Here is a 26,588-nt window from a genome sequence, read left to right on the forward strand (position 1 = left end):
TACGTGGAGCTTTGTCAATAAATTTGCAACTGTCTAAATTTATGAAAGATGTTCATCCTAACTGTACATTTGGATGTAATACTGCTGAAACCATAGAACATCTACTAATTTCTTGTCCTTATGCCAAGTCTGTGTAGGCTATAAAGCCAAATCCTATAACTCTTAACTCAGATAGTACAACTTCTTTCTTAGATATTTGCAAAGCAAGGATAGGGAGATTAGATTCTATCATATCTATTGAAATAATTTTGACAAAAACTTGGTTTATTTGAAAGAAAAGATGTAACAGAGTCTTTGAACAAAAACATCAAACTAAAACTCAATTAGGCTTAGAAATACAAAGATTCTTGAACTTCTGGTACAAGAATAATATTCCATCAAGACAGTTCACTAGTGACATTATGAATAATATTCTAGTACCTCCTTCTTGTATTAATTATGTTATAGCAGTAGATAAATCAAATGTTAGGGATGCTTTTAATAGCCTAACATTAGATGGCTCTACTCAGGTTGTTATAAGGAACACTAACTCCGTAAGTTAGCCTTTTGGAATGCATTTAATTTAAAAAAAAAAAGAAAAAAAAAAAGAAAGAAAGAAAGGAGAACACCGGCTACACCACCAACAAGTTAAAAAAAATTTTCCGGCAACAATGTATTTTAGATTCCCAAATTAACATAGCATACTCTGATGAGATTTACCTTAAAATACCATTAAATAAGGCAGATATATCATTTTCATTAACGGTATTATTAAGTTTAATTTTTCTTTTACACAAAAGAAATAAATTTAGACGACACAGGATTTAGTACTTAGGACTACTGACATTGATTGCATTTGCATGGTTTTCTCCATTATCTCAAAGTCTTCTTTAACAATATACACAGAGATAAATCGAGAGAAATCAAGTTCCAACGATCATGATTTATAAGGGCTGATACCAGTCCTATTAAGGAGATACCATTCGGTCGGCCAGAAATGTTCAAATCATTTTATCTTATATGGTATGGTATCCCCTCTTAATAGGACTGGTATCGGCACTTATAAATCATGCCAAATACTTCCATCAAGTTCCAATCTACAATATTTAATTCACTTGGAACGGCGTGAAGAGGTAATAGTACATGATTAGCTGCAAGTACGTGACATATTTGAATGATTTGGTCGTGTAACTGATCCATAACCTAGCTTCCGGACAGTAAATAAAAAATGATAGTATAAATTTAGCGAGCCAAACACTTTAAATCAATAGAAAATATCACTTTACCAAATAAGTGTATTTACATTCCATTTCAATAGTGACCAACATTTTTACAGTGGGGACTGAGTCAGTGAAAAAACATGAATATGCACACACTCAGCCCAACGGCTCTCAAACCAAAAAATGTTAGATACATGGCTCCGCCACAGTTGACGCAGCCATAGGATCCTTTTGACTCACCGCTTTAGTCGGTTTCCAATTCACTTGCTGTTTACAATTTTTACCCTTACTTTCACTTGCTTTTCGTACAATTTTTACCTTTACTGTTTACTTTCAATAGGCCGCTATAGGTTAACCATGAGAGACTCGTGGTTAAGTATATATCAGGCTCAAGGAGGTTAGGTAGGTCAACACGAATCTCTTCCACTGGTCCATTTATTTTGCCATACACTAGTTAAAATAAAAAAAAGAGCCTCAAAACCCGGGTACCATCTTGATCCGAACTAACCGCACGTGTAACACGTGTCAATCATCACAGCCGTTAGATGATTCTCACTTCGCATAAGGTTCTTCATTCGTGTCACAGACTCACACATAAACCCAAACACACGCATGGCCACACGCGTGAAACCCTAGATTTCTCAACTCCCCCTTTCTCTCCTTCCTCCTCCTTCTGCACACGCGAATCTCTTCTCAGACCACCGGAATCCCCCACCGGAACCCTAGAAACTCTGACACTACCACTCCCTCTTCACCACCTCGCATCGTCGAACCTCTCAGAGATCTCCTGCCCCGATTTCACCCAATAGTTTCATTTTTCAGCCGCCAGGAAAAAGAGATCTGGTAAAAGGTCAATTTTAGGGTTTTTATTAATGGGATTTTCTTTAATCCGTCCAATTTTTTGAGAAATTCCAAGTTTAATTTCATAAATTATTGATTGAATTCGTTAATGGCACAACAACACGAGAAATTCGGTCCGTTTGGAGTAGTTACACCAATGGAACACCACCACGAAGATGCAGAAGAAGAGGAAGATGAAGAAGATGTTGAGATGAGAGACGAAGCAGAAGAAGAAAGAAACGGAAATTCAAATAATAATACTCCGTCGACACCAACAACGGCGGGTGGCGGAATAAGGAGGAGTAGACCAAAAGAAGAAAAAGAAAGAACGAAATTAAGAGAAAGACATAGAAGAGCAATAACAGCAAAGATATTAACAGGATTAAGAAGACATGGTAATTATAATCTAAGAGTAAGAGCTGATATTAATGATGTTATTGCTTCTCTTGCTAGAGAAGCTGGTTGGGTTGTTCTTCCTGATGGTACCACTTTCCCATCTGCTTCTTCCTCTTCTCAGGTTAGTAGTACATTTGGTGCCCTTTATTCATTTCTTTACTTAAAATGTCTACTGCAAATTATTTCCATTTTTTTATTTCTCTTTGACCAATTCTGGATTTTTACACCCCAAAATTTGATTTTTCACACCTTTGAGTTCCCAAAATTGGAGTGTTCTGCTTGGGCTCTTGGCTTGTTGCCATCAGAAGATTCAGAATTTTCACTGGCACATTCACCAGTGGTCTAGATTCTGAATATGAGAGGAGTCTTGCTGCCATCAAAATTTACTTGCACATTGACCGGCATCCTCTTCTTGGGGTATGTTACTGAGAAATGGGTGTTGGAAGTTAAAATACTGGGTGTACTTAGAACATTTTTTATCTTTCTTCTTTGCCACGGATACGGTGAATAAGTCTTTCTTTGGTTCTATCATTTTCCTGCTAAGCTGTCAGTGACACGTGTCCTAGTTTCTGTTGGAAGTTGGACCTTTTTCTCGTGAAAAGAGAAACACTTTATTTATACTACCGTACGCCGCAATAATCTCGGCGCGCACGTTAGTAAAGTGTGATTGTACTTAACTTCAGCTCTCAGCAGCTGCTTCCCGTTGGAGACGGTTGAGAGTAAAGTTCTTTTCAGGGTCCCGCCCAAAATGAGATCCAATGGCTGGATATCAATCTTGAAACTCACTCCCCCATTCTTGGATCCATCAAAAACGATCACACTCTGAATAAGAGTCTTCCCTTTATATTTTGATCTTCATTTTGTTTCAAAGAATCAGTGTGATAATGGGGATATTATCTGTTCAATGTTTTCAGGCAACAAAACCAGTAACAACAGTAACAAATGCAGCAGCATTAATGATTACTAGTAATCAAATGGGTGGTGGTGGTACAGCACCAGTAACACCGAGTATTATTGGTGTTAGAAATTTGGTTGATCATCGATCAGCTGGTCGAATGAAGACTGTTTTTGTACCGAGTAATGTTGATGTTAGTACAAGTAGAAGTAGTACAATTGCTAATGCGGTGGTGGGTGATCAAGCGGGAGAGAAAGTCAATGATGATTCTCCGGCTCTTATTGATGGTTGTATGGAGGTGGTGGATGTTAAGGATATGAATCCTGATGGGGTATGTTAGTTTTATCGTTTGAATTTTCTGTCTCTATCTATCTTGAAGTTTCTTGATTCTAATGATTTGTTTGTTTCTTAATTTTGGAGTTTTGCACTAGAATACTAGACTGGTTAATGTAATTGTTTAGTAAGACTGAAACTAGGGAGGACCTTTCTTTTCTCGGAATTGGAGTGAAATAGAGGGGTTTTGTTCAATTTGAAAATTAATTTGGGATTATATGATAAATGTTTGTCGTCCTGTTTACTTCAGCAATGATTTAAGTTATGAAACTAGGGAGGTGTTAATAGTTGTATGGAGGTTGTGGATATTAAGGATATGAATCTTGATGGGGTATGTTACTTTTTTGAATTATCTATCTCTATCTATCTTGAAGTTTCTTGATTCCAGTGATTTGTTTGTTTCTTGATTTAGGAGTTTTGTACTAGAATACTAGACTGGTTAATATAATTGTTTAGCAAGACTGAAACTAGCGAGGACCATTGGAGTGAAATAGAGGGGTTTTGTCCAATTTGAAAATTGATTTGGGATTATATGATAAATGTTTGTCATCCTGTTTACTTCAGCAATGATTTAAGTTATGAAACTAGGGAGGTGTTAATAGTTGACAATATTGGGTTAAATGTAAACATCTTGTAGGGGTTATGTTTTTTTTTTGTGTTGCATAAAGAGAATATGTTTGCTAGTGGCAGACTTGTGCTTACTGCTGAAACGTTGAGTCATTTTGTTTGGGTTTGGAAGATGGTTTATTTTGATATGTCATCAAATAGTTGAATACCAACTTATATGTAATGACATTTCTAAAGTCTATCATTGTTATCATGTGGTTAACTAAAGATGGTAAGTTGCCTCAGTGACATTTCAATTTTGTGTCTCTTAGCCAATTATAGTACTAGTTGGCTTTCACATTTTTGTGTTGCAGTTGGATAATTCTTTCTTGTTAGAGTTATGAGTAACTATATCTTATATTGGCAGCATTTAGGATGTATTACTCATATCAAATTATCCTTGTTAAGTTGCATCTTTCTATGCCAATGCCATTGTATCCCTTTTTTCATTCTATAAGCCTATGAATCAAAGCTTTTCTTCCATATTCTTATATCTGTTTGATTCTTTCTTCTTGGCTCCCCATAGATAATGGATATAACAACAAACTTTCAGGAAAGGGATTTTGCCAGCAGCCCGTATGTTCCAGTTTATGTGATGCTACCTGTGAGTTTTCTATGAAACCTTCATCCTCTATTTCCCTCTCTTTGTTGTTGTTTTAAGGAAACAAGTTTTGTTTACTCGGCAAGTAATGTTGCTCTGGAATAGCAGGTTCTCTTTATATCTGATTGTCCTGGTCCACACTGATTTACTTTAAATGTAATTTTTTCTGATGACAGCTGGGCATCATCAATTCGAAGTCCGAACTGGTTGATCCAGATGGTTTGTTAAAACAGCTGAGGACCTTAAAATCGATTAATGTTGATGGTGTGATGGTTGATTGCTGGTGGGGTATTGTAGAGGCACATGCTCCACAAGAGTACAACTGGTATGGTTATAAAAGACTCTTTCAACTTGTGCGTGATCTCAACTTAAAGTTGCAGGTGAGCTGTGCGCCTCTTTTTTCTTTGTTATTATGCATTTAAGAGTTTAGATAATACTGTTTCTTTGTTTTCAAAGATTTTTGTCTGTCCAATTATCCCTTTGATAAGTTGTCTTAGGATTCTCTTGTTCAGACAACTAAAATTAAGCCTTAGCTAATATTCAGGTGTGCTAGATTGATTTTGATTGAGAGGCTGTTGAATTTGAATTGGTGTAGGTAGTATTGTCATTCCATGAGTGTGGAGGCAATGTTGGAGATGATGTCTGCATCCCTTTGCCTCACTGGGTAGCAGAAGTTGGTCGCAACAATCCTGACATTTTCTTTACGGATAAGGAGGGAAGGCGGAACCCTGAATGTCTTTCTTGGGGGATAGACAAGGAGCGTGTTTTGAGAGGCCGGACAGCTGTTGAGGTAATGGAGTCTGTCATGCTATGCCGGTTTCCTTATGAACTCTCATGTAACCCTTTACTGAGAGAGGAATCTCCCTTTTTTTATTGTCCCTAATCTTCAACTGCACATAGTTCAAATGCACGCAATAGGTAGTCTATTAAATTCAGGATCCATGCTTTCATAAGCTGCAGGTTTGATGACTGCCAGCTACTTTTACAAATTAACATCTCAAAACATAATATTTTAACTAATAACAATAGGATTGGAGGGAACAAGAATGCAGAGACATACTTGTATATTAGTAAACTGATTGAAACCCATCATATGAATAAGTGTTTGATGTGGCTTGTTGTTCGATGTGGGCATGTGGAATCAATTATAATAATACATGTGGCATTTGAGTTAGTCAAAATCAAACATTGTTTTTCATGGGATTTGTTGAAAGGAAACAAAATCATTAGTATCTACTCATTGCAAATATTGTTTGATATTTTACTAAATGCATATCACACATTCCATATTATGATTGGACACACATGCTCACAACAAACAACGACCCACATCAAAAATATATTCATATGTTTTACTATGATTTCTTCTTTAAGATACTTCCTAGGGCTGCACAAAACCGACTCAACCCACCAACCCAACCCACACCCGCCTGAAATTATCCGCACCCGACCCAACCCACTTAGGAGAGGGTCGACTATGGGTCAAAACATCAAAACCCATCGTATGGTGGGTCGACTGTGGGTGACAACTTCCCTCACCCGACCCAACCCACCCACCCACCTAAATATTTCTAAATTAATGCTAACCCTTAGATTACCTATCCTAGATGAACCACATCCATTGAAGTAATATTATATAATGCCTAAACCTATTCATCGGTAGCTTCTCTTCACTGAAGAGTCTTCAATCAGTTCCCTTCAACGACAGTCTCAGAGGCTCTGTTTATTTTTTCATTTTCTCTTCGCTTTGTAAATCAATTCACAGCATCACCAGCAGCAATCAATCAACATCGTCCCCAGTAAACCAACAACCAAAGGTGAGACTAGGAATCATTGTAATTTGTAAATACTAATTAGGGTTTTGTTTCCTAAGATTAATTTTGGGTTGGCTTATTTCAATTGGGTTCTTAATGTAATGTTCATTGTATTTTATGGTGGGTAACCCACCACCCACCCGATCCAACCCACCGTAATGTGGGTCGGGTGAAAATCGACCCATTGTAATGTTGGGTTGGTTGCGGGTGACAACTTCTGTTACCCACCATCAGTGGGTTGGGTGACGGGTGAGGCCAAACCCGACCCAACCCGACCTATGTGCAGCCCTAATACTTCCTTAAATTTGTTTGGAGAAAGGATTTCACGTGGACCCTGAATTATGTTGGTAACATGAAATGTGAAGAGTTGGTAGCTTAGTTTGATCCGTTGACCCTAATTAGTCATGTCTCCCCTCGTAGGATCAAGTGAAGGGTCAATTGACTCAATTCTCATTAGATTGGATACTCTTGGTGGTTCTGTGTTCTATATTATATCTTACTTCCTTGCTTGTTATAATTCCTATTAGATTGACTCTGAACTGATATTTCTTATCTGGTTATAAGTATAGGTATATTTTGATTACATGAGAAGCTTCCGTGTAGAATTTGATGAATTCTTTCAACAAGGAGTAATTTCTGAAATTGAAGTTGGATTGGGACCATGTGGGGAGCTGCGCTACCCATCGTACCCTGTAAAGCACGGATGGAGATACCCAGGCATTGGGGAATTCCAGGTAATCAACAAGGTTACGTATTATGTTAGTGTCAATTCCAACTAGTTAAAATCAGCATTGCAAATTGGACTACTAGTGATGTGCATAATTCTAAAAAAAGTGGGATCATGGGGATTGATAGTTGTATGAAATCTCCAATTATGACTAGTTACAGACATGCTTAAAATTATGAATGTCAAACTACCAAAAGGAAGTTCACCCTAAGGAAGCTATATCCACAAACATAGAAGGCTGATGCAGCAATCTTAAAACTGAAAGTCTAAAAGTAATCAGTTTCTCCACTATCTCCTTTTTTCTTGTTTATCGAATTAGGTTTAGGATATAAATCCCAAACTGATATGATGCATTAGTATAGCTGATCCTTATTTTCTTATATTCACCAATATGTCAGATTACATATTGGTATTGTAATTCACACATTACACCCAGTATATCAGTGGTGATACTTTATGTGATAAAATTGAAGATAGGTTGTCAGGGGATCCGAAAGTATTTTTATTAACTACATGTATCACTTGTGTCTTTATGTTATGTTATTTTTATATCATTCTCTTTTTAGTAGTTAGCTTGGTTTCTGTCATCTGTGTTGAATAGTGCAGCCTCAAATTCTGGTTACCGAACTATTTGATCTCAATATTAGTTATGCCACAATCTTCGCATCCTAATATGGTCCGCGCTACCACCACCTGATCATCCGCCTAAACGTCTTGATTGGTTCTGTTTAGGATGTGTTAGCTAGATCTTTTATTTCCGTAGATGTATATATTAAGCCTTTTGAATTTTCTGGATATTGTTTCAGTGTTATGACAAGTACCTGATGAAGAACTTGACAAATGCAGCAGAGGCAAGAGGCCACTCTTTTTGGGCTCATGGACCAGAAAATGCAGGTTGTTACACTTCACAACCACATGAGACCGGGTTCTTTTGCGATGGAGGTGACTATGATAGCTACTATGGACGATTCTTCCTCAACTGGTATTCACAAATATTGATTGAGCATGCTGATCGTGTACTGTCTTTGGCCAAGTTGGCCTTTGAAGGAACCAGTATAGCTGTAAAGGTAAATAAACATGTTCAAACTACATCAACCTGCCGGCTCCTAGCATACTTAGCCTTACAGTCTGCCATAGTATTACACTAAAACCAATAGAATCTTGATGGTAATATGATATTTCCCATCTCAGACCAACAGACTTTGAGAGGATCAGTAACTTGCTGTTATCTCCTCCAAGCACCTATGGAACTGGTTCAAGCATTAGGTGAGGATAATGCACAATAATTGACTGAAAAATAAACTTCTATGCTATGAATAGTTTATAGCATGTTGTGAGGTTGCTGGAGCATTTCTGTTTGACCTGGAATTTCTCGGTCCACACCCATAGGTTTTACTAGCTGAGTAAATTGAAAAGAAAAAGTATACACTGTATGCTTTTTCTGTTAGTGAAATGTTTACCAGTGATTAAAAAATATAGTATCATTTACTGTTGCTGTTTGTCCATGGTTTGGGCTCACTTACTTGGTAAAGAAAAAAATTGTACCATTCCACAGCAACCTCCTGAAGAAAGTTTGGTCCAAGTTACCAGCAAATTTGCCTTGTTCACTTGTTTGTTTGTTTTTCTTTCTTCAGTTTGATGTTATCACTCGTTTGTGTTTTGTTGAACCAGTTGTCAGGAGTCCACTGGTGGTATAAGACGGCAAGCCATGCTGCTGAGTTGACTGCTGGGTTTTATAACTCATGCAATCGTGATGGATATTCAGCAATTGCGGCAATGTTAAAGAAACATGAGGCTGCACTAAACTTCACGTGTGTCGAACTTCGTACTTTAGATCAAGCAGAAGACTTCCCAGAAGCACTTGCAGACCCAGAGGGTTTGGTTTGGCAGGTAATGAAGAAGATATTCGTCTTGAAGTTATCATTAAAAATTTTGAACAACTTCAGACCTAATTGTTTTGTGTTTGTTTTACTCTTAGGTACTGAATGCTGCATGGGATGCTTCCATTCCTGTGGCCAGTGAGAACGCTCTTGTTTGCTATGACCGTGAAGGGTACAACAAGATACTAGAAAATGCCAAGCCATTAAATGATCCAGATGGAAGACACTTGGTCGCATTCACATACCTTCGGCTGTCATCTTATCTTATGGAGGAGCCAAACTTTGAGGAATTTGCACACTTTGTGAAGAAGATGCATGGTACGACATCCATCTGACTATCTCTATGTTTCGTTGTTACACTGTATAATGTCACCACTTAGTTCTGCAAAAGAACTTCTTTCTTTCGTTTTCCCTTTTATTTCAGATTTTGTTCATGCTTAATTTTAGCTGTCTTGTTGAGTTGCTAGAAAGAAAAATGTAGTGTGAAAGATAGAGAAGTAGAGAAAAAGAGGAAGAATTCTTATTGAATATGTAAAATAAACTAAGATTACGGCCTCAATTTATATGGCTAGACACAAGGGCATCTCGGTAATAAACGAGATTTGCCCTAGATATTATTAGTTAATATATACACGTTTATTACACTCTCCCTGATGACCACTGCGTCTAAGTCACTATAAAATGTTAGGAAAGCTCAAGAGAGTAAAACCTGAAAAATGAGACTTAGAAATAGTGTTGGACACGTATATGCAGCCTTGTTAAAACCTTGACAAGGAAAACCCAGTGAGACAACCTTGACGAAGGAAAAAAAGTATAGCGCGATAAATCTGATAAAATACCTTTTAAATGGATGCTCCCCTTGATGGATACTTTAGTAAATCTTGGCTGACAAATCTTTAAGACGACGCATTCCAATCTTGTGAACCAAGAAGTTGGTAATGCTTTGGTGAAGAGGTCTGCTAGATTGTTACTTGGACGTACTTGTAGATCATATGTGAAGAAAAACTTTGGAGAGGTATGCTTCGTCCGATCACCTTTGGTGAAACCTCCCTTTAGTTGTGCAATGTAAGCAGTGTTGTCTTCATACAGTATTGTTGGTGAGTCTTTAACTGAACGAAGTTCACATGATTCTTAAATATAATGTATCAGTGGCCTTAACCAAACACATTCACGACTTGCTTCATGGACTGCTAATAACTCGAAATGATTTGTAGATGTAGCTGCAATGGTTTGCTTTACTGACCGCCAAGATATAGCTATACCTCCATAAGTGAACAAATATCCAATTTGTGATCTTCCTTTATATGTATACGAAAGATAACCTGCATTTCTATATCCAATTAGTTTTGATTCAGATCAAGGATAAAAAAAACCTAAATCAATAGTACCACTAAGATATCGAAATAAATGTGTTACACTATTCCGGTGTCTTTGAGTTGGATCAGAACTGTATCTTGCTAATAAATTAACTGAAAAGGCGATGCCAGGCCTTGTACCATTTGCAAGATACATAACAACACCAATTGCACTTAAACCAATTGCACTTAAATATGGTACTTCTGCACCAATGAGTTCTTCACCATCTTCTTTAAGGAGAAATGGGTCTTTATCCATATCAAGGGATCTCACGACCATTGGGAAACTGAACGGATGTGCTTTGTCCATGTAAAATCGTTTTAAGACTTTTTACGTAAAAGTAGATACATGGACAAATATCTCATTTGAGAAATGCTCAATTTGTAAACCAATACAACATTTGGTTTTACCAAGATCTTTCATCTCAAATTCCTTTTGCAAATAAGCAGCGGTTTCAGAGAGCTCTTCTAGATTCCCGACGAGATTTAGATCAATAATGTATATTGCAATAATAACAAATCCAGAATTGGACTTCTTAATGAAAACACATAGTATTATCCCTCTCTCAACAAGTATTCACTGAAGCGATTATACCACATTCTCCCAGATCGCTTTAGTCCATACAAAGCTCTTTGAAGTTTTATTGAGTATACACTTCAATGTTTGGAATTGTTTGCTTCAGGTATACGAAATCCTTCGGGGACTTTCATATAAATGTCACTATCAAGTGACCCTTAAAGATAAGCTGTGACGACGTCCATAAGACGCATTTCAAGCCTTTCAGAGTTGCCAAACTAATAAGAATCCGAAATGTGATGGCATCCATTACTGGAGAATAGGTTTCTTGGTAATCAATACCGGGCCTTTGTGAAAAACCTTGTGCAATGAGTCGAGCTTTGTATCTCGCAATTTCATTTTTCTCTTTATGCTTTCGTATGAATACCCACTTGTATTCGACGACTTTTACATTTTCAGGAGTTTCAATAATTGGACCAAGAACTTTACGTTTGGCGTCTTCTTGGATTGCATCCTTCCACATTGACCAATCTTTTTTACGTCGACATTCATCTATAGATTATGGTTCGGGAGCATCAGTATTTTTTATGACATCTAAAGCAACAGTAAATGCAAATTTACTATCAGGAATAATCGCATTCATATCCCAATTTTTTCTTGTACCAACATATTTTATAGAGATCTCATTGTTTTGAGGTACATGTGCCTCTACAGGTGTATTATGTGTATCAGTATTTGATTGATCAATCAATGTTTCAGAGACAATGGATTTTTCCGGAATGCCAACAACTACTCTCTTTTTCCACAGAACTGAATACTTTGCACCAAGAGGTCTCGCTTTAAGTGTATCATGGACTGATTTGCATTATCATGATGTCCTTCTGGGATACTTACTCTCGCTGGAGTATTTGCAGAAGGTATATGTGATTTTGTTGTCTTGCCCATATTAGTAAATGCATCAGGCTTTTTATTTGCAATGTTCTGAAAATGTATGATTCTTTGAACTTCAAGTTCACATTAGTTTGTACGAGGATCAAGATGGGATAATGATGGTGTAATCCATGATATTTCACGTCGTTCCTCAAGCTTTAGATTTTCTCCCCTAATGACGGAAAAATTGACTCATCAAATTGGAAATAAGCAAACCTTGCCTTAAAGGCATCTCCTGTTTGAGGCTCTAAATATTGAATGATAGATGGAGAGTCATAGCCAACATAAATGTCGAGTCTATGCTGAGGACCCATTTTCGCTCTCTGAGGTGGTGATTAATGATTTTTCGTGGGTTGTAGTAATGAGGTTCAAACTCTCGTACTTGTGAAGGATAATTTTTTAGACTTAATAGAAAATAAATATATACAAAAAAATATTAACAATATGGGCAAGAGTACTGGGACTAAAGATTCGGCCGTTTTTTTTCATTTTCAAATGGTTCAGAAATTAATTCTAGCAATTATAGTTCAAAAACAAAACAAATATTAACTCTAGTTTATTGCCAAGATAGATTTTATAAAATTTTTACTTGTATTTCTTAAGCATGGCATATCAAAAATCCCTAGGACTAAGCATACTCCATCAAATGAAATCACAAGTAATTAATTTAAAATCTTAATTCAATTAAAATTAGTGCAAAAAGTAAATAAAAAAATTAATGAAATTACCACATGGATGAAATTCGACCTCCTCCGTCGTCCCAGTGTTGGGGTTTAACTCATCATGTAGAAAACACACTCAAAATATGTATTCATGGCTCAAAAAGTGTATACAAGAAGAGAAAACAATGAAACAGGAAATCTGCAACATCAAAAAATGCGTTACAGACTGACTGTTTCAACTCTCAACTGTTATGATGAAGATAAGCGTTACAAATCTGAAAGTAAATGTTGCAGAAGAGGATGAAGAAACTGTTACAATGAAGATAAATGTTGCAAACCAGTTGAAGAAACTATTACGAAGGATGAATAAACCGTCGCCGTTTCCCTGTTCTTCACGAGCAGCAGTGGCAGCAGCAACAGAGTTTTAAAAAACTCTTAATTCACGCCTCCTGAGCTATCCTTTCGACCCCAAACTCTCGACACCCATTCTCTGTGATACCATAAATCTATTTATACTCCTCAGCCTCATTTAATCACGCCATAACTCAAGATAATTCTCCCTTTACTCGGCTTAAAGAGAAAATATTTTTTTGGATATTTTCTTCCTTTAATTAACTCTCCACGCGCTAAAATGATGTATAAACACTCCAAACATGATCTTACACGCTGTAGAATTGATTCAACACTCTCCAAACACATGAGTACACGTCTAAATTTGACGTGATCGTGTGATATTCATTTCTTGAACGTGCTTCCTGATTTCTTGATTGCTATGATTCCAGCCAATTATGATCGATCCTAACACCCAAAATGTGTTCCTCTATCCATATCACAAATACCCATTGAAAATCAGAGGTTCAATCGAACTCTAACCCCTCCAAAAATCAATCGACCCAACTGCCAGTGAGAAGAAATATTTTCCCGCCTTTTTCCAAAATTTGAATTATGAGAAGAAAAGTGTCCTCCCCCTAATCCTGTACGGGAGTCCCTTTAGCAATTGGGGTGGAAATAGTAATTTTTCTGGGTTCCTCCGGTACATTTATGGGACGCTTCCGGTGCATTTCTGAGGTGCCTCCGGTACATTATCCTGGGATGTAAAACACTACTCTTCGAGCTCATTTCGCCGGAAAGGCTTATTTCTCTAAAAACATCTACAAAAACACAAAATAACACAATAAGTACTTAATCGAGTCTAACAATACAGAATATTGAGAACAAAATAGACACATAAATGCGTCTATCAAATACCCCCAAACTTATTATTTGCTAGTCCTCGAGCAAAAATAAAATTCTAACTCACTAGGTGTCTCTAGTGACCGAGTTAATCTCGAGAGGGTTTACCAGAGGTGTACCCACAAAACCTTTACTCCAGACCCTAGCCGTCTATACAGAACCTTGGAAGGCACTAAAGAACCTCATTGGTTGGCATACTTATTGATTATGGGAGGAAGAACCCTGATGCGAAATTCCAATTGTTGTACACGAGTTTGCACTCAAGCATACTAAAATTCATATAAGTGACAGAGCTCTACTCAGATAGTTTCTGGACATCATAAACCGGAGTCAACCAATCACATGGATAGATTAAGAATGTGGATGTACGTGGATGATGTTGACTAAGGTGAACCTATCCTAATGGACTGAGATACTGGTCTGGACTAATATCAACACACTGGCATATACAAGGGAACCAGTGGTCGATAATCCTAACTCTAGGTTAGCTCAGCTGGCATATACAAGGGTACCAGTGGTCGACTTTATTGTATTTATTCCGGTTGGTTTGGTCGTCTGGCCTCAATTTTTTTTTTTTGTGTATCTCAGTCACTCTATTTCATCCTAGCAATGGTAAAAATAAAACAAAAAGGATTCTTTCGATGTTTCCATCACGAGGATATGGCGAAACTACCATGTTTTTTTTTTCTTTTTTTTTCTAACACCTGAGCTCTGTGCTTTTATGGATAGACTCTATAGATGTTTCCATCTAATCAGATTGGTTCCTCAACTCCTAAAACCAAGATGCTTCCATCCACTTAGATTGGTCAGTGCTATCCTTAATAGGCATAAATTTCTAGGCTCTGGAGTTTATTTATTGCAACTAAAAAGTTTCTCCCAAATCCCCAAACTTAAATCTAACATTTTCCTCAATGTTCTAAAGATGAAATTAAAAGCATGAACAAGGAGAAACGGTTACTATTTGAAGCAAAAGAGTTAAGGAAGGATATTACCGTGTTGCATGAGATTGGGTTACCTCCCAAGAAGTGCTAAGTTTAAAGTCTTCAGCCATACTTAGAAAAGGATTGGTCAACTCGAACCATAAAGTAACAGTCGAAATAACTGTGGGTATTCAAAACCAAATAGAGCTGACCATAGGAAACTGCAGTGAACCAAGAAAATGGACAAGAATAGCATGCCCTTACCTAGTTTCTTGAAAACTATCGCTAATTGCGGTTCAGGTTCAGGTTCTATGAAAGGGTCTAAATAGAATATTTTCATTGGCTGCGTTTCTTCATAGATGTGATCCAAATCACTAGGTCTTAGAGTCTGTAAAAACTCAAATACGAACATAGAATCACGAAGTAATAACCTAAATAATTGCGGATCCTCTAAGTCAATCATATATGACTTACATAGTTGACCACAGTGAGAGTAGTGGTCATTCTTAGGAAAATGTGTCGATTCTATTAACCTAAAGTACTTAGGCTTAGTCTCAGAACTTAATATTCGACTCATTTGAAACGTTCCCACAGTTGGAAGAAAACTATTTGGTGGGAAACAAAGTCAATATGGGTATCATAGCCTGGGCAAACCACATCAACCAGAGGATGGGTTTCTAATAACTGAACTCCTTCATGGACATCATTAGGCTCGGGAAAACGAGTATGAAGCTAATCTTGTAAAATGGTCGAGGCACAAATATCAAGTCCTAAGTGTGGGGACTTTCTGAGAGTTAAAGGTAAGGCACTAGGGAAGTGATAATCACCCCCAAACTTAGAGTTTTCAGTGTCTCTAGATAGACCTCTAATTATTTCTTGAATTTCCGTATCTTCAGAGTCCTTAAAATATTCAAGAGATTCTTCTAAGTTATTATCAGGTAGTGCATCTTTACTCATCTCTACTGGTCTATCTTCTTCTTCCAAGACTATTGTTTCTAAGTCGCTAGACTCTAAAACAGTATTTTCGAAATGAACCAGTTCCTCTAAACCACTATCGGCTTCGTAATCAAAAGGAAAAACTACATTGTCTAAAACGGTGGTGTGATGAGTGCTAAAAAGTGCATATTTCTATATATTTTTCTTGGCATTTAACTCATCTTTTGTGCATTAATTCTACATTTTATCCCATATTCTGTATTTTCATTGTTTTCAAGAATAAATAATTTTTATTAATTAATTTTGCATTTTTAGGTACTAAATAAAGCCTGGTTAACTCACGGAGCGAAAAGAGCAAAGAAACGGGAAAGAATCCCGCAGAAAGGCAGCAAAGAATGATGTTTGCAAGAGCCGGATCAATTAGAAGTGGGCTTGAAGAGGAAGAACTGTTCTTAAAGAAGATATGGGCTTGGCATACCCAAGGCCCAAAACCCTCACCCAAATCCATTTTCAATATCCATACCCATTTCCATGAGAGCCGTCAGATTGAATCGATCACATCATCCCACGGTCACCTCATCATCGTGCATCAAACTCTGAAGCTCCTGTCAAACATCATAGTACCTAACTCCAATCTAAGTCGTCAGTTTTGATGTATCACACATCCAACGGTCGCTCCACGCCTGTCTCCCTCGTGCCGTTCGATTCAATCCAGATGTGATCATCCAACGTATCATCTTCGCTAGACATCTAATTCGCTACAACCGCTCAACACTACAACACCTAACACCTATACCCATCAAACCAAACAGACCTTACCCAATTTCTCTTCGTTCTTCTCTCCCTCACCTCCTCTGCGACCACCATTCCCACCACCTTCTCCTGCTGCCTCCACCAACTCGAGCAAAGCTCGAGTAAACAAACCCTCACCACCATGTCTACTCGACCCTCACACATCACCATCACTCTTCTATCCACCTATTATCAGCCTACATCTTCACCTTCTCCTCTCAGTGAAGAATTAGATTAATATTAGTTGGAGTAGGGGTAAGGATTAGGGCACCAACTCGCACCAAAGAAGCATGGGAGGAAGCAGAAGAATGGGTCGAAGGCTATGAAGCAAATCAGAGAAGTATGGGTAAGATTCAACAAACCCTAATTTCAACTGTATTTGGGGATTTTTGGGAATTGGGTGTATGAACCCTAATTATGTAAATTGGGTATAAATAAAAGGTGTTTTGTGCTGTTGTGGGCATGCCTGGACTATCCAGAGCACCACCAAGAGGCCTGGAATAGCCAGGACCTCAACTGTTGATTTTGTTTTCAATATCAGTTCATTTTAATCTTCAGTTGTTTCATCAAATTCATCATGTTCTAGTTTGATTGCTAAGGGGGAGATGAAATCATGATGCTTCTGCTAATTTAATCCAAGCTAGATATTGTGCTTGTTGTGCTGAAATGTTTAGGATAGTCTTAATCAAAGCACTTTAGTTGTGATTAGAACATCCTTTAGGTTGTTAAAACACCTAAGTGGCTTCTCTGCGGGTAGTTGCAGTGTGGGAGCCCCAACTACCACAAGGTTTAGAATTATCTTAGTGTATTTAGCCTCCTTTCTAACCCAACCCTTTGATAAGCAGCAGGCATAGAACCTCCACTACCATCTAGTTAGTCAGTTGAGCCAAGAAGCTCACTGATAACTATAAAAGGGACAAGAGCAGTATTGAACTGAGATTGCCTTAGCATAGGTAAAATGGTGGATTTGAAGCCTTAACATGTTCCTGTTTACTTGCTCTACATTCTACTGTTTTTCAGTTCAGTCACTGCCATCATCTCAAGTGTGTTTTAACACAACCAAGACTCTTTGTTACAATTCAGTTTTAGTGAAACCTTAAGCTTCAACTACACACACCTTGTCCCTGTGGATCGACCCGTATTTGCATTGTTCTACACCTCGACACCGGGCACTTGCGGTATTAGTTTGTAGGTCTTTTTAGAAGCCCACGAAGTTTTTGGCGCCGCTGCCGGGGACTTGGCATTGTGTGGTTGCTGTTTTTCCTTGCTTTCTTTTGCTTCTATTCACTTGCATATCTTTCATTTAGTATAATCATTTAGTGTAAGAATTTATCTCATCATAACTTGCATTCATTACTGCATATTCATCTTTGCATTGAATACTCATTGCATCTTGCTGTCCTGATTGCATACCATATTTGCATATTAGTCATCTTTACAGTCTTGCAGTCAATCTTGCGTTACAGTTCTTGTTCACTGCCTTTCTTTGCTGTCCTTGACTTTTTTGCTGAGTGACCAGGTACTGTGACCTTGCTGTGAGGCTGAGAACAAACCTCTGGTGTTGTTGTGCTGCTGTGAAGCCCAAATAGAGCTGCTACTTCCAAGCCTGCAACATTTCCCCTGTTCAGCTACTGCTTGTGGTGCTGCTGAACTTGTGGTGCTGCTGTTGCTGCTGAGCTGCTTCTCCTGCTGCTGCTCCTGGTCCTGAAGCTGTTTCCCCTGTTGTTATTGCTGTGACCTTGCTGTGAGGGCCACAAACTGACCTGGTGTTGCTGTTGTTTCCTGCCAGGCCAAGCCTGTTGCTGTTGCTGAGTTGATCTGGTGTTGTTGTCTGCTGCTGCTGTAGCTAGACCAAAACACAACTGGGCTACACAAGCTAAGGAAAAGAACAAGGCCCAACTGGGATTTTGCAACCAAACTGAACAGCTGGGCTGTGCTTCAAAGGTAAGCCTAAACCCATTAAGAGAACCCAACCTGTGGGCTTCCATTTTTAATTTGTGGGCTTGTAATAATTTTTTCCATTTTTTTTTGTTGGGCTTGTAATTTAAGTTAACTTTTGGGTTTGTATTTGAGCTTAACTGTGGGATTGAACCTATCAAAATTTTGGGTTTCAAAAACCCAACAAACAACCTAAACAAGTTTAACTGAACCTACCAACTCAGCTGGGCTTCGTTAGTTTCTGGGCTTGCTGAAGTCGTTAGTGGGCCGTGTACCCAAAATCTAGGCCGAGAGTTGGGCTCTGTTTCACAACAATTTTTCCAAAACCCAACAGTGGGCTTGGCCTTTTATCCCATAAAACCAAAGTTTTCAAAACCCAATAAACCAAAGTGTTTTCTTTTCCCATTAAGTCCAAATTTTCTAAAACCCATTAAAAACCAAATTTCTTTTCAAACCCGACAAAACCAAATGTTACCCATAAAAACCAAATTTTTCCCAAAAATCCAAACCCATTAAAAACCAAATTTTGGGCTTTGTAACATAGTTACTTAGCTTTTGAGCCCAATCATGTCTAGATCTTGGTCTACAGTTGGGGAATACAACAAATCCCTTAGAGAACTTGCGTATGGACATACTTCACGTTATGAACCTCCCATAGACCATGATGTCAATAGTTATAGGAATTATTATGGACATTTTCAAAGTCCCGAGCCTCAATACATGAACCCTAATGACTATTCACACATGCATCATTCATCACAACGTGAAAATGAACATTTTGCTAATACCTCACTCACACAATCATCACTGATCGATCAATTAGAAGCTCGAATCGCAGCTTTAGAAATGCAATCACATGAGGAATCTGTCACATCTAATTTTCTTAGGCAACCTGAAATCTATGCATGTCCCGCATGTGGTAGTTTAGACCACCCTGTTGAGAATTGTCATATTTTGCAATCTAGAGAAAATCCAAGGTATGAAATTCCCATAAATTGTGAGGCTGGTAGTCATTGGGACCATAATCAAACCTTTGAGGGTTGCGATCAATCTTTTATAAACCCTAATGACCATGCACACATGTACCAATCACCACAATTTGAACATGAAGAATTTTGTACTCCCATGAATTTAGACTTCACCACAGAAGCTTTCAGACTCAGTGAGCAAAACTTCGATAGTTCTACATCACGAATTCAGGCATATTTAGATCAGATTTTGCTTCACCTACAAAAGGAGGAAATTCATGAGGAAATGTATGTTGTCCCTAATGAAGTGTCTAGTCCCATTCATGTAAATGATGTTGAATATGAACCTAATTTAGAGGAACATGAATCGACTAATGACACCACCACTGTTAATGAGGACCAATATGCATGCTACCATGATGATGATTATGATGATTATGATGATATGTTAGAAGAACATGAAAATATTGTGGAACCTGTTGGTTCAATAACATATGGCTTCTCGCCCTCGACCTTCATGAATGTTGTTTTTTCTAATACTCATTTTAATTCATATGATTTTGATATTGACATGGGATTCGTACAATTATTCTGTGAAGATGAGCATGACATAGGAATAGTTGAATATTCTGTAGACACTAATGTTATTATGCATGAAAATATAATTGATGTGTCTGATTCTCCACCTAGGTCACATTGTGATATTTCTCCTGATTTGCCGATGCATGAGAATAAATCTGTTGATGATGTTGATTCTGATTGTGGGCTTGCTAATTTATTTGATAGATGTGAGCATGTTTTGACACTTGTAGAAGACTTAGGAGATATTGATTTGATTAATAATGATGTGCCTATCGTCCTGCCTGAGTCACAATCTAATGGCCTTCCACCCAACCCAGATTTGGTTTGTACCGATGTTGTCAAACCAACTTTTCTGAAAATTTCCAACCTAGGTTTGGAACTGTGTGCCTCTCAAGTCCTCTTGGACTATTTTTCATCTAAATACAATACTTTTAAGGATCCATAGTTGGAATTAGCATGTGTACCCGTCCCTAGCAAAGTTCATTTCGAGCTAGACCTTGTGCATGATGAACCCCCAAAACTGCGAGATTTTGTATCCAAAATTTTATCTGTTGAAAAATACAGGTTTGGGGGTAGCTCATTTTGTTTCACAACTTCACTTGCATGCCTATCATATTATTATTGTGTGAAGCTGTTGAATTGTCTACACTTCGTCTTTTGGGTTGATCCTCAACTCTTTAGATTGTTAGTGTATGGTGAATTTTTTGTATATAATCCAGTAGATAAAAATTTTAAAAATCCTTTTGTTCATTTTGTATATATTTTGCTAATCCAATATGATCTCGGCTGACATATGTTGGATTTTTGCCTTGAATAACGGAGTTCTAATCTTGCTTTCGCCGACATTCGGGTATTCTCTTTCCTTTTTCTCTGCCCTGCATGGTCCTATTCGTATGTTGTAATTTTATTCATCTTTTGAAACATTGAGGACAATGTTTAGTTTAGGTTTGGGGGTATAGAGTAGATATCCCGATAACATGCTATATTGAAAACAAGAACTCCTTCTTTTTGAAAAAATTTAAAAATTCCAAAAAGAAATTAAAAAATGATAAAAAAACATAAAAATGGAGCTCATTTTCCTTGAAATGTTGACTCTTGTGCAAATGTGTAATTTTTAGGAGTCTTAGTCTAGATATTTAGGCACCCTGATTCTAGCACATTTCACATAGTGATAAGAAACTTGCACGCGCACGATCTACCAATACATGTATAGCCTCATCCTTGAGGTGTTCTATCGGAAGTCACGATTTCCAATCACTTTAGAATACTGAACGAAACTTTACTAGCTTGTTCTTTGGTTGGTTGGGATAGAAGGTGGAGGTTACATTAAGAAAGACAACCATCGAATTTAACTGGGTGCATCAAAAAGGGCTACCTCTTGCAAAGTGTCATGTAATTTTTTGTTTCTTTTTGTTATGTATCAAAAGTGTTAGCAAGTGTTAAAAAAAAAAAAAAAAAAAAAAACGATGTATATATTCAGAAAAAAATCAAAAATAAAAAAATAAAAAAAATCAAGTATTTATCAATTCCATCCTCTCTTGTTCCAAAAATAAAAGAGAGTAGTAAATGTAAATAAGAGTCATGTAAAGAGTCATTTTGTTGTTTCATTGTAATAAGCAAGGAGGGTGTATGCCATTGATGTACAACGCGAGTAATTGTGAAATACCTCCAACTCATTCACAATTCTCGTAAAGTCCGGACAGCTAGCTAGATTTCGACCTTGGTTCTTAGCCTGAGAAACTATCTCTTGGTGATTAGTAGTCATAACATCCGATCTTTCTTTACACATGTGTAGATACACTTTACACTCTTATCACATGTATTTATTTGTTATCAGTGCTAGGATTGTGTCTTAGATAGCTAGATTGACATCTCCATTTTGCTGTGAGCTTAAACTGTCTTGCACATGTCACATTTGATGGAATATGAGCATATATTTTGTCCTAGAACTTTGTAGGTACGTTCTAAGCAAACCTTCACGAGACTTCACTCGTCCACTAGGGACACTTAGTGGTTTAAAATGCTTATTGCATTCGCTAAATGCAATCGAGAGACCAGCGACAGTGGTATAGGTAGGATTTCCTTAGCCTTGTTTTACTTGAGGACAAGTAAAATTCAGGTTTGGGGGTATTTGATGAGTGCTAAAAAGTGCATATTTCTATATATTTTTCTTGGCATTTAACTCATCTTTTGTGCATTAATTCTACATTTTATCCCATATTCTGTATTTTCATTGTTTTCAAGAATAAATATTTTTATTAATTAATTTTGCATTTTTAGGTACTAAATAAAGCCTGGTTAACTCACTGAGCAAAAAGAGCAAAGAAACGGGAAAGACTCCCACAGAAAGGCAGCGAAGAATGATGTTTGTAAGAGCCGGATCAATTAAAAGTGGGCTTGAAGAGGAAGAATTGTTCTTAAAGAAGATATGGGCTTGGCATACCCAAGGCCGAAAACCCTCACCCAGATCCATTTTCAATATCCATACCCATTTCCATGAGAGCCGTCAGATTGGATCGATCACATCATCCCACGGTCACCTCATCATTGTGCATCAAACTCTGAAGCTCCTGTCAAACATCATAGTACCTAACTCCAATCTAAGTCGTCAGTTTTGATGTATCACACATCCAACGGTCGCTCCACGCCTGTCTCCCTCGTGCCGTTCGATTCAATCCAGATGTGATCATCCAACGTATCATGTTCGCTGGACATCTAATTCGCTACAACCGCTCAACACTACAACACCTAACACCTATACCCATCAAACCAAACATACCTTACCCAATTTCTCTTCGTTCTTCTCTCCCTCACCTCCTCTGCGACCACCATTCCCACCACCTTCTCCTGATGCCTCCACCAACTCGAGCAAAGCTCGAGTAAACAAACCCTCACCACCATCTCTACTCGACCCTCACACATCACCATCACTCTTCTATCCACCTATTATCATCCTACATCTTCACCTTCTCCTCTCAGTGAAGAATTAGGTTAATATTAGTTGGAGTAGGGTAAGGATTAGGGCACCAACTCGCACCAAAGAAGCATGGGAGGAAACAGAAGAATGGGTCGAAGGCTATGAAGCAAATCAGAGAAGTATGGGTAAGATTCAACAAACCCTAATTTCAACTGTATTTGGGGATTTTTGGGAATTGGGTGTATGAACCCTAATTATGTAAATTGGGTATAAATAAAAGGTGTTTTGTGCTGTTGTGGGCATGCCTGGACTAGCCAGAGCACCACCAAGAGGCCTGGAATAGCCAGGACCTCAACTGTTGATTTTGTTTTCAATATCAGTTCATTTTAATCTTCAGTTGTTTCATCAAATTCATCATGTTCTAGTTTGATTGCTAAGGGGGAGATGAAATCATGATGCTTCTGCTAATTTAATCCAAGCTAGATATTGTGCTTGTTGTGCTGAAATGTTTAGGATAGTCTTAATCAAAGCACTTTAGTTGTGATTAGAACATCCTTTAGGTTGTTAAAACACCTAAGTGGCTTCTCTGCGGATAGTTGAAGTGTGAGAGCCCCAACTACCACAAGGTTTAGAATTATCTTAGTGTATTTAGCCTCCTTTCTAACCCAACCCTTTGATGAGCAGCAGGCATAGAACCTCCACTACCATCTAGTTAGTCAGTTGAGCCAAGAAGCTCACTGATAACTATAAAAGGGACAAGAGCAGTATTGAACTGAGATTGCCTTAGCATAGGTAAAATGGTGGATTTGAAGCCTTAGCATGTTCCTGTTTACTTGCTCTACATTCTACTGTTTTTCATTTCAGTCACTGCCATCATCTCAAGTGTGTTTTAACACAACCAAGACTCTTTGTTACAATTCAGTTTTAGTGAAACCTTAAGCTTCAACTACACACACCTTGTCCCTGTGGATCGACCCGTATTTGCATTGTTCTACACCTCGACACCGTGCACTTGCGGTATTAGTTTGTAGGTCTTTTTAGAAGCCCACGAAGTTTTTTGCGCCGATGCCGGGGACTTGGCATTGTGTGGTTGCTGTTTTTCCTTGCTTTCTTTTGCTGCTATTCAGTTGCATATCTTGCATTTAGTATAATCATTTAGTGTAAGAATTTATCTCATCATAACCTGCATTCATTACTGCATATTCATCTTTGCATTGAATACTCATTGCATCTTGCTGTCCTGATTGCATACCATATTTGCATATTAGTCAATCTTGCGTTACAGTTCTTGTTCACTGCCTTTCTTTGCTGTCCTTGACTTTTTTGCTGAGTGACCAGGTACTGTGACCTTGCTGTGAGGCTGAGAACAAACCTCTGGTGTTGTTGTGCTGCTGTGAAGCCCAAATAGAGCTGCTACTGCCAAGCCTGCAACATTTCCCCTGTTCAGCTACTGCTTGTGGTGCTGCTGAACTTGTGGTGCTGCTGTTGCTGCTGAGCTGCTTCTCCTGCTGCTGCTCCTGGTCCTGAAGCTGTTGCCCCTGTTGTTGTTGCTGTGACCTTGCTGTGAGGGCCACAAACTGACCTGGTGTTGCTGCTGTTTCCTGCCAGGCCAAGCCTGTTGCTGTTGCTGAGTTGATCTGGTGTTGTTGTCTGCTGCTGCTGTAGCTAGACCAAAACACAACTGGGCTACACAAGCTAAGGAAAAGAACAAGGCCCAACTGGGATTTTGCAACCAAACTGAACAGCTGGGCTGTGCTTCAAAGGTAAGCCTAAACCCATTAAGAGAACCCAACCTGTGGGCTTCCATTTTTAATTTGTGGGCTTGTAATAATTTTTTCCATTTTTTTTGTTGGGCTTGTAATTTAAGTTAACTTTTGGGTTTGTATTTGAGCTTAACTGTGGGATTGTCCCTATCAAAATTTTGGGTTTCAAAAACCCAACAAACAACCTAAACAAGTTTAACTGAACCTACCAACTCAGCTGGGCTTCGTTAGTTTCTGGGCTTGCTGAAGTCGTTAGTGGGCCGTGTACCCAAACTCTAGGCCGAGAGTTGGGCTCTGTTTCACAACAATTTTTCCAAAACCCAACAGTGGGCTTGGCCTTTTATCCCATAAAACCAAAGTTTTCAAAACCCAATAAACCAAAGTGTTTTCTTTTCCCATTAAGTCCAAATTTTCTAAAACCCATTAAAAACCAAATTTCTTTTCAAACCCGACAAAACCAAATGTTACCCATAAAAACCAAATTTTTCCCAAAAATCCAAACCCATTAAAAACCAAATTTTGGGCTTTGTAACATAGTTACTTAGCTTTTGAGCCCAATCATGTCTAGATCTTGGTCTACAGTTGGGGAATACAACAAATCCCTTAGAGAACTTGCGTATGGACATACTTCACGTTATGAACCTCCCATAGACCATGATGTCAATAGTTATAGGAATTATTATGGACATTTTCAAAGTCCCGAGCCTCAATACATGAACCCTAATGACTATTCACATGCATCATTCATCACAATGTGAAAATGAACATTTTGCTAATACCTCACTCACACAATCATCACTGATCGATCAATTAGAAGCTCGAATCGCAGCTTTAGAAATGCAATCACATGAGGAATCTGTCACATCTAATTTTCTTAGGCAACCTGAAATCTATGCATGTCCCGCATGTGGTAGTTTAGACCACCCTGTTGAGAATTGTCATATTTTGCAATCTAGAAAATCCAAGGTATGAAATTCCCATAAATTGTGAGGCTGGTAGTCATTGGGACCATAATCAAACCTTTGAGGGTTGCGATCAATCTTTTAAACCCTAATGACCATGCACACATGTACCAATCACCACAATTTGAACATGAAGAATTTTGTACTCCCATGAATTTAGACTTCACCACAGAAGCTTTCAGACTCAGTGAGCAAAACTTCGATAGTTCTACATCACGAATTCAGGCATATTTAGATCAGATTTTGCTTCACCTACAAAAGGAGGAAATTCATGAGGAAATGTATGTTGTCCCTAATGAAGTGTCTAGTCCCATTCATGTAAATGATGTTGAATATGAACCTAATTTAGAGGAACATGAATCGACTAATGACACCACCACTGTTAATGAGGACCAATATGCATGCTACCATGATGATGATTATGATGATTATGATGATATGTTAGAAGAACATGAAAATATTGTGGAACCTGTTGGTTCAATAACATATGGCTTCTCGCCCTCGACCTTCATGAATGTTGTTTTTTCTAATCTTTTAATTCATATGATTTTGATATTGACATGGGATTCGTACAATTATTCTGTGAAGATGAGCATGACATAGGAATAGTTGAATATTCTGTAGACACTAATGTTATTATGCATGAAAATATAATTGATGTGTCTGATTCTCCACCTAGGTCACATTGTGATATTTCTCCTGATTTGCCGATGCATGAGAATAAATCTGTTGATGATGTTGATTCTGATTGTGGGCTTGCTAATTTATTTGATGATGTGAGCATGTTTGACACTTGTAGAAGACTTAGGAGATATTGATTTG

At 38.0% G+C, this 26,588-nt stretch overlaps 1 protein-coding gene across 2 annotated transcripts; it reads left to right on the forward strand.

Annotated features, from left to right (window-relative positions):
* The first annotated feature begins 1,352 nt into the window (after window positions 1-1,352).
* LOC113274554 (beta-amylase 2, chloroplastic-like) lies at window positions 1,353-9,935 on the forward strand. 2 transcript variants are annotated; one of them, XM_026523927.1, is made up of 9 exons: window positions 1,353-2,556; window positions 3,350-3,661; window positions 4,823-4,873; window positions 5,047-5,250; window positions 5,466-5,660; window positions 7,254-7,418; window positions 8,218-8,478; window positions 9,083-9,301; window positions 9,390-9,935. In XM_026523927.1, the coding sequence occupies exons 1-9, from the start codon at window positions 2,149-2,151 to the stop codon at window positions 9,624-9,626; spliced, it is 2,052 nt and encodes a 683-aa protein (XP_026379712.1). In that variant the 5' UTR covers window positions 1,353-2,148; the 3' UTR covers window positions 9,627-9,935. The 2 variants fall into 2 exon arrangements, with proteins under 2 accessions (XP_026379712.1, XP_026379711.1); XM_026523926.1 differs by having other exon boundaries at window positions 1,356-2,556; window positions 4,796-4,873.
* The last annotated feature ends 16,653 nt before the right edge of the window (window positions 9,936-26,588 follow it).

This window comes from Papaver somniferum, chromosome 4 (genome assembly GCF_003573695.1).
Source record: "Papaver somniferum cultivar HN1 chromosome 4, ASM357369v1, whole genome shotgun sequence".
Lineage (NCBI taxonomy): Eukaryota > Viridiplantae > Streptophyta > Magnoliopsida > Ranunculales > Papaveraceae > Papaver > Papaver somniferum.

Coding starts and splice junctions, on each gene's coding strand:
- LOC113274554 (XM_026523926.1), top strand. CDS start 2,149: ATGGCACAACAACACGAGAAATTCGGTCCGTTTGGAGTAGTTACACCA. Junction 3,662..4,795: donor AGGATATGAATCCTGATGGG/GTATGTTAGTTT, acceptor GGCTCCCCATAG/ATAATGGATATAACAACAAA. Junction 8,479..9,082: donor GAACCAGTATAGCTGTAAAG/GTAAATAAACAT, acceptor TTGTTGAACCAG/TTGTCAGGAGTCCACTGGTG.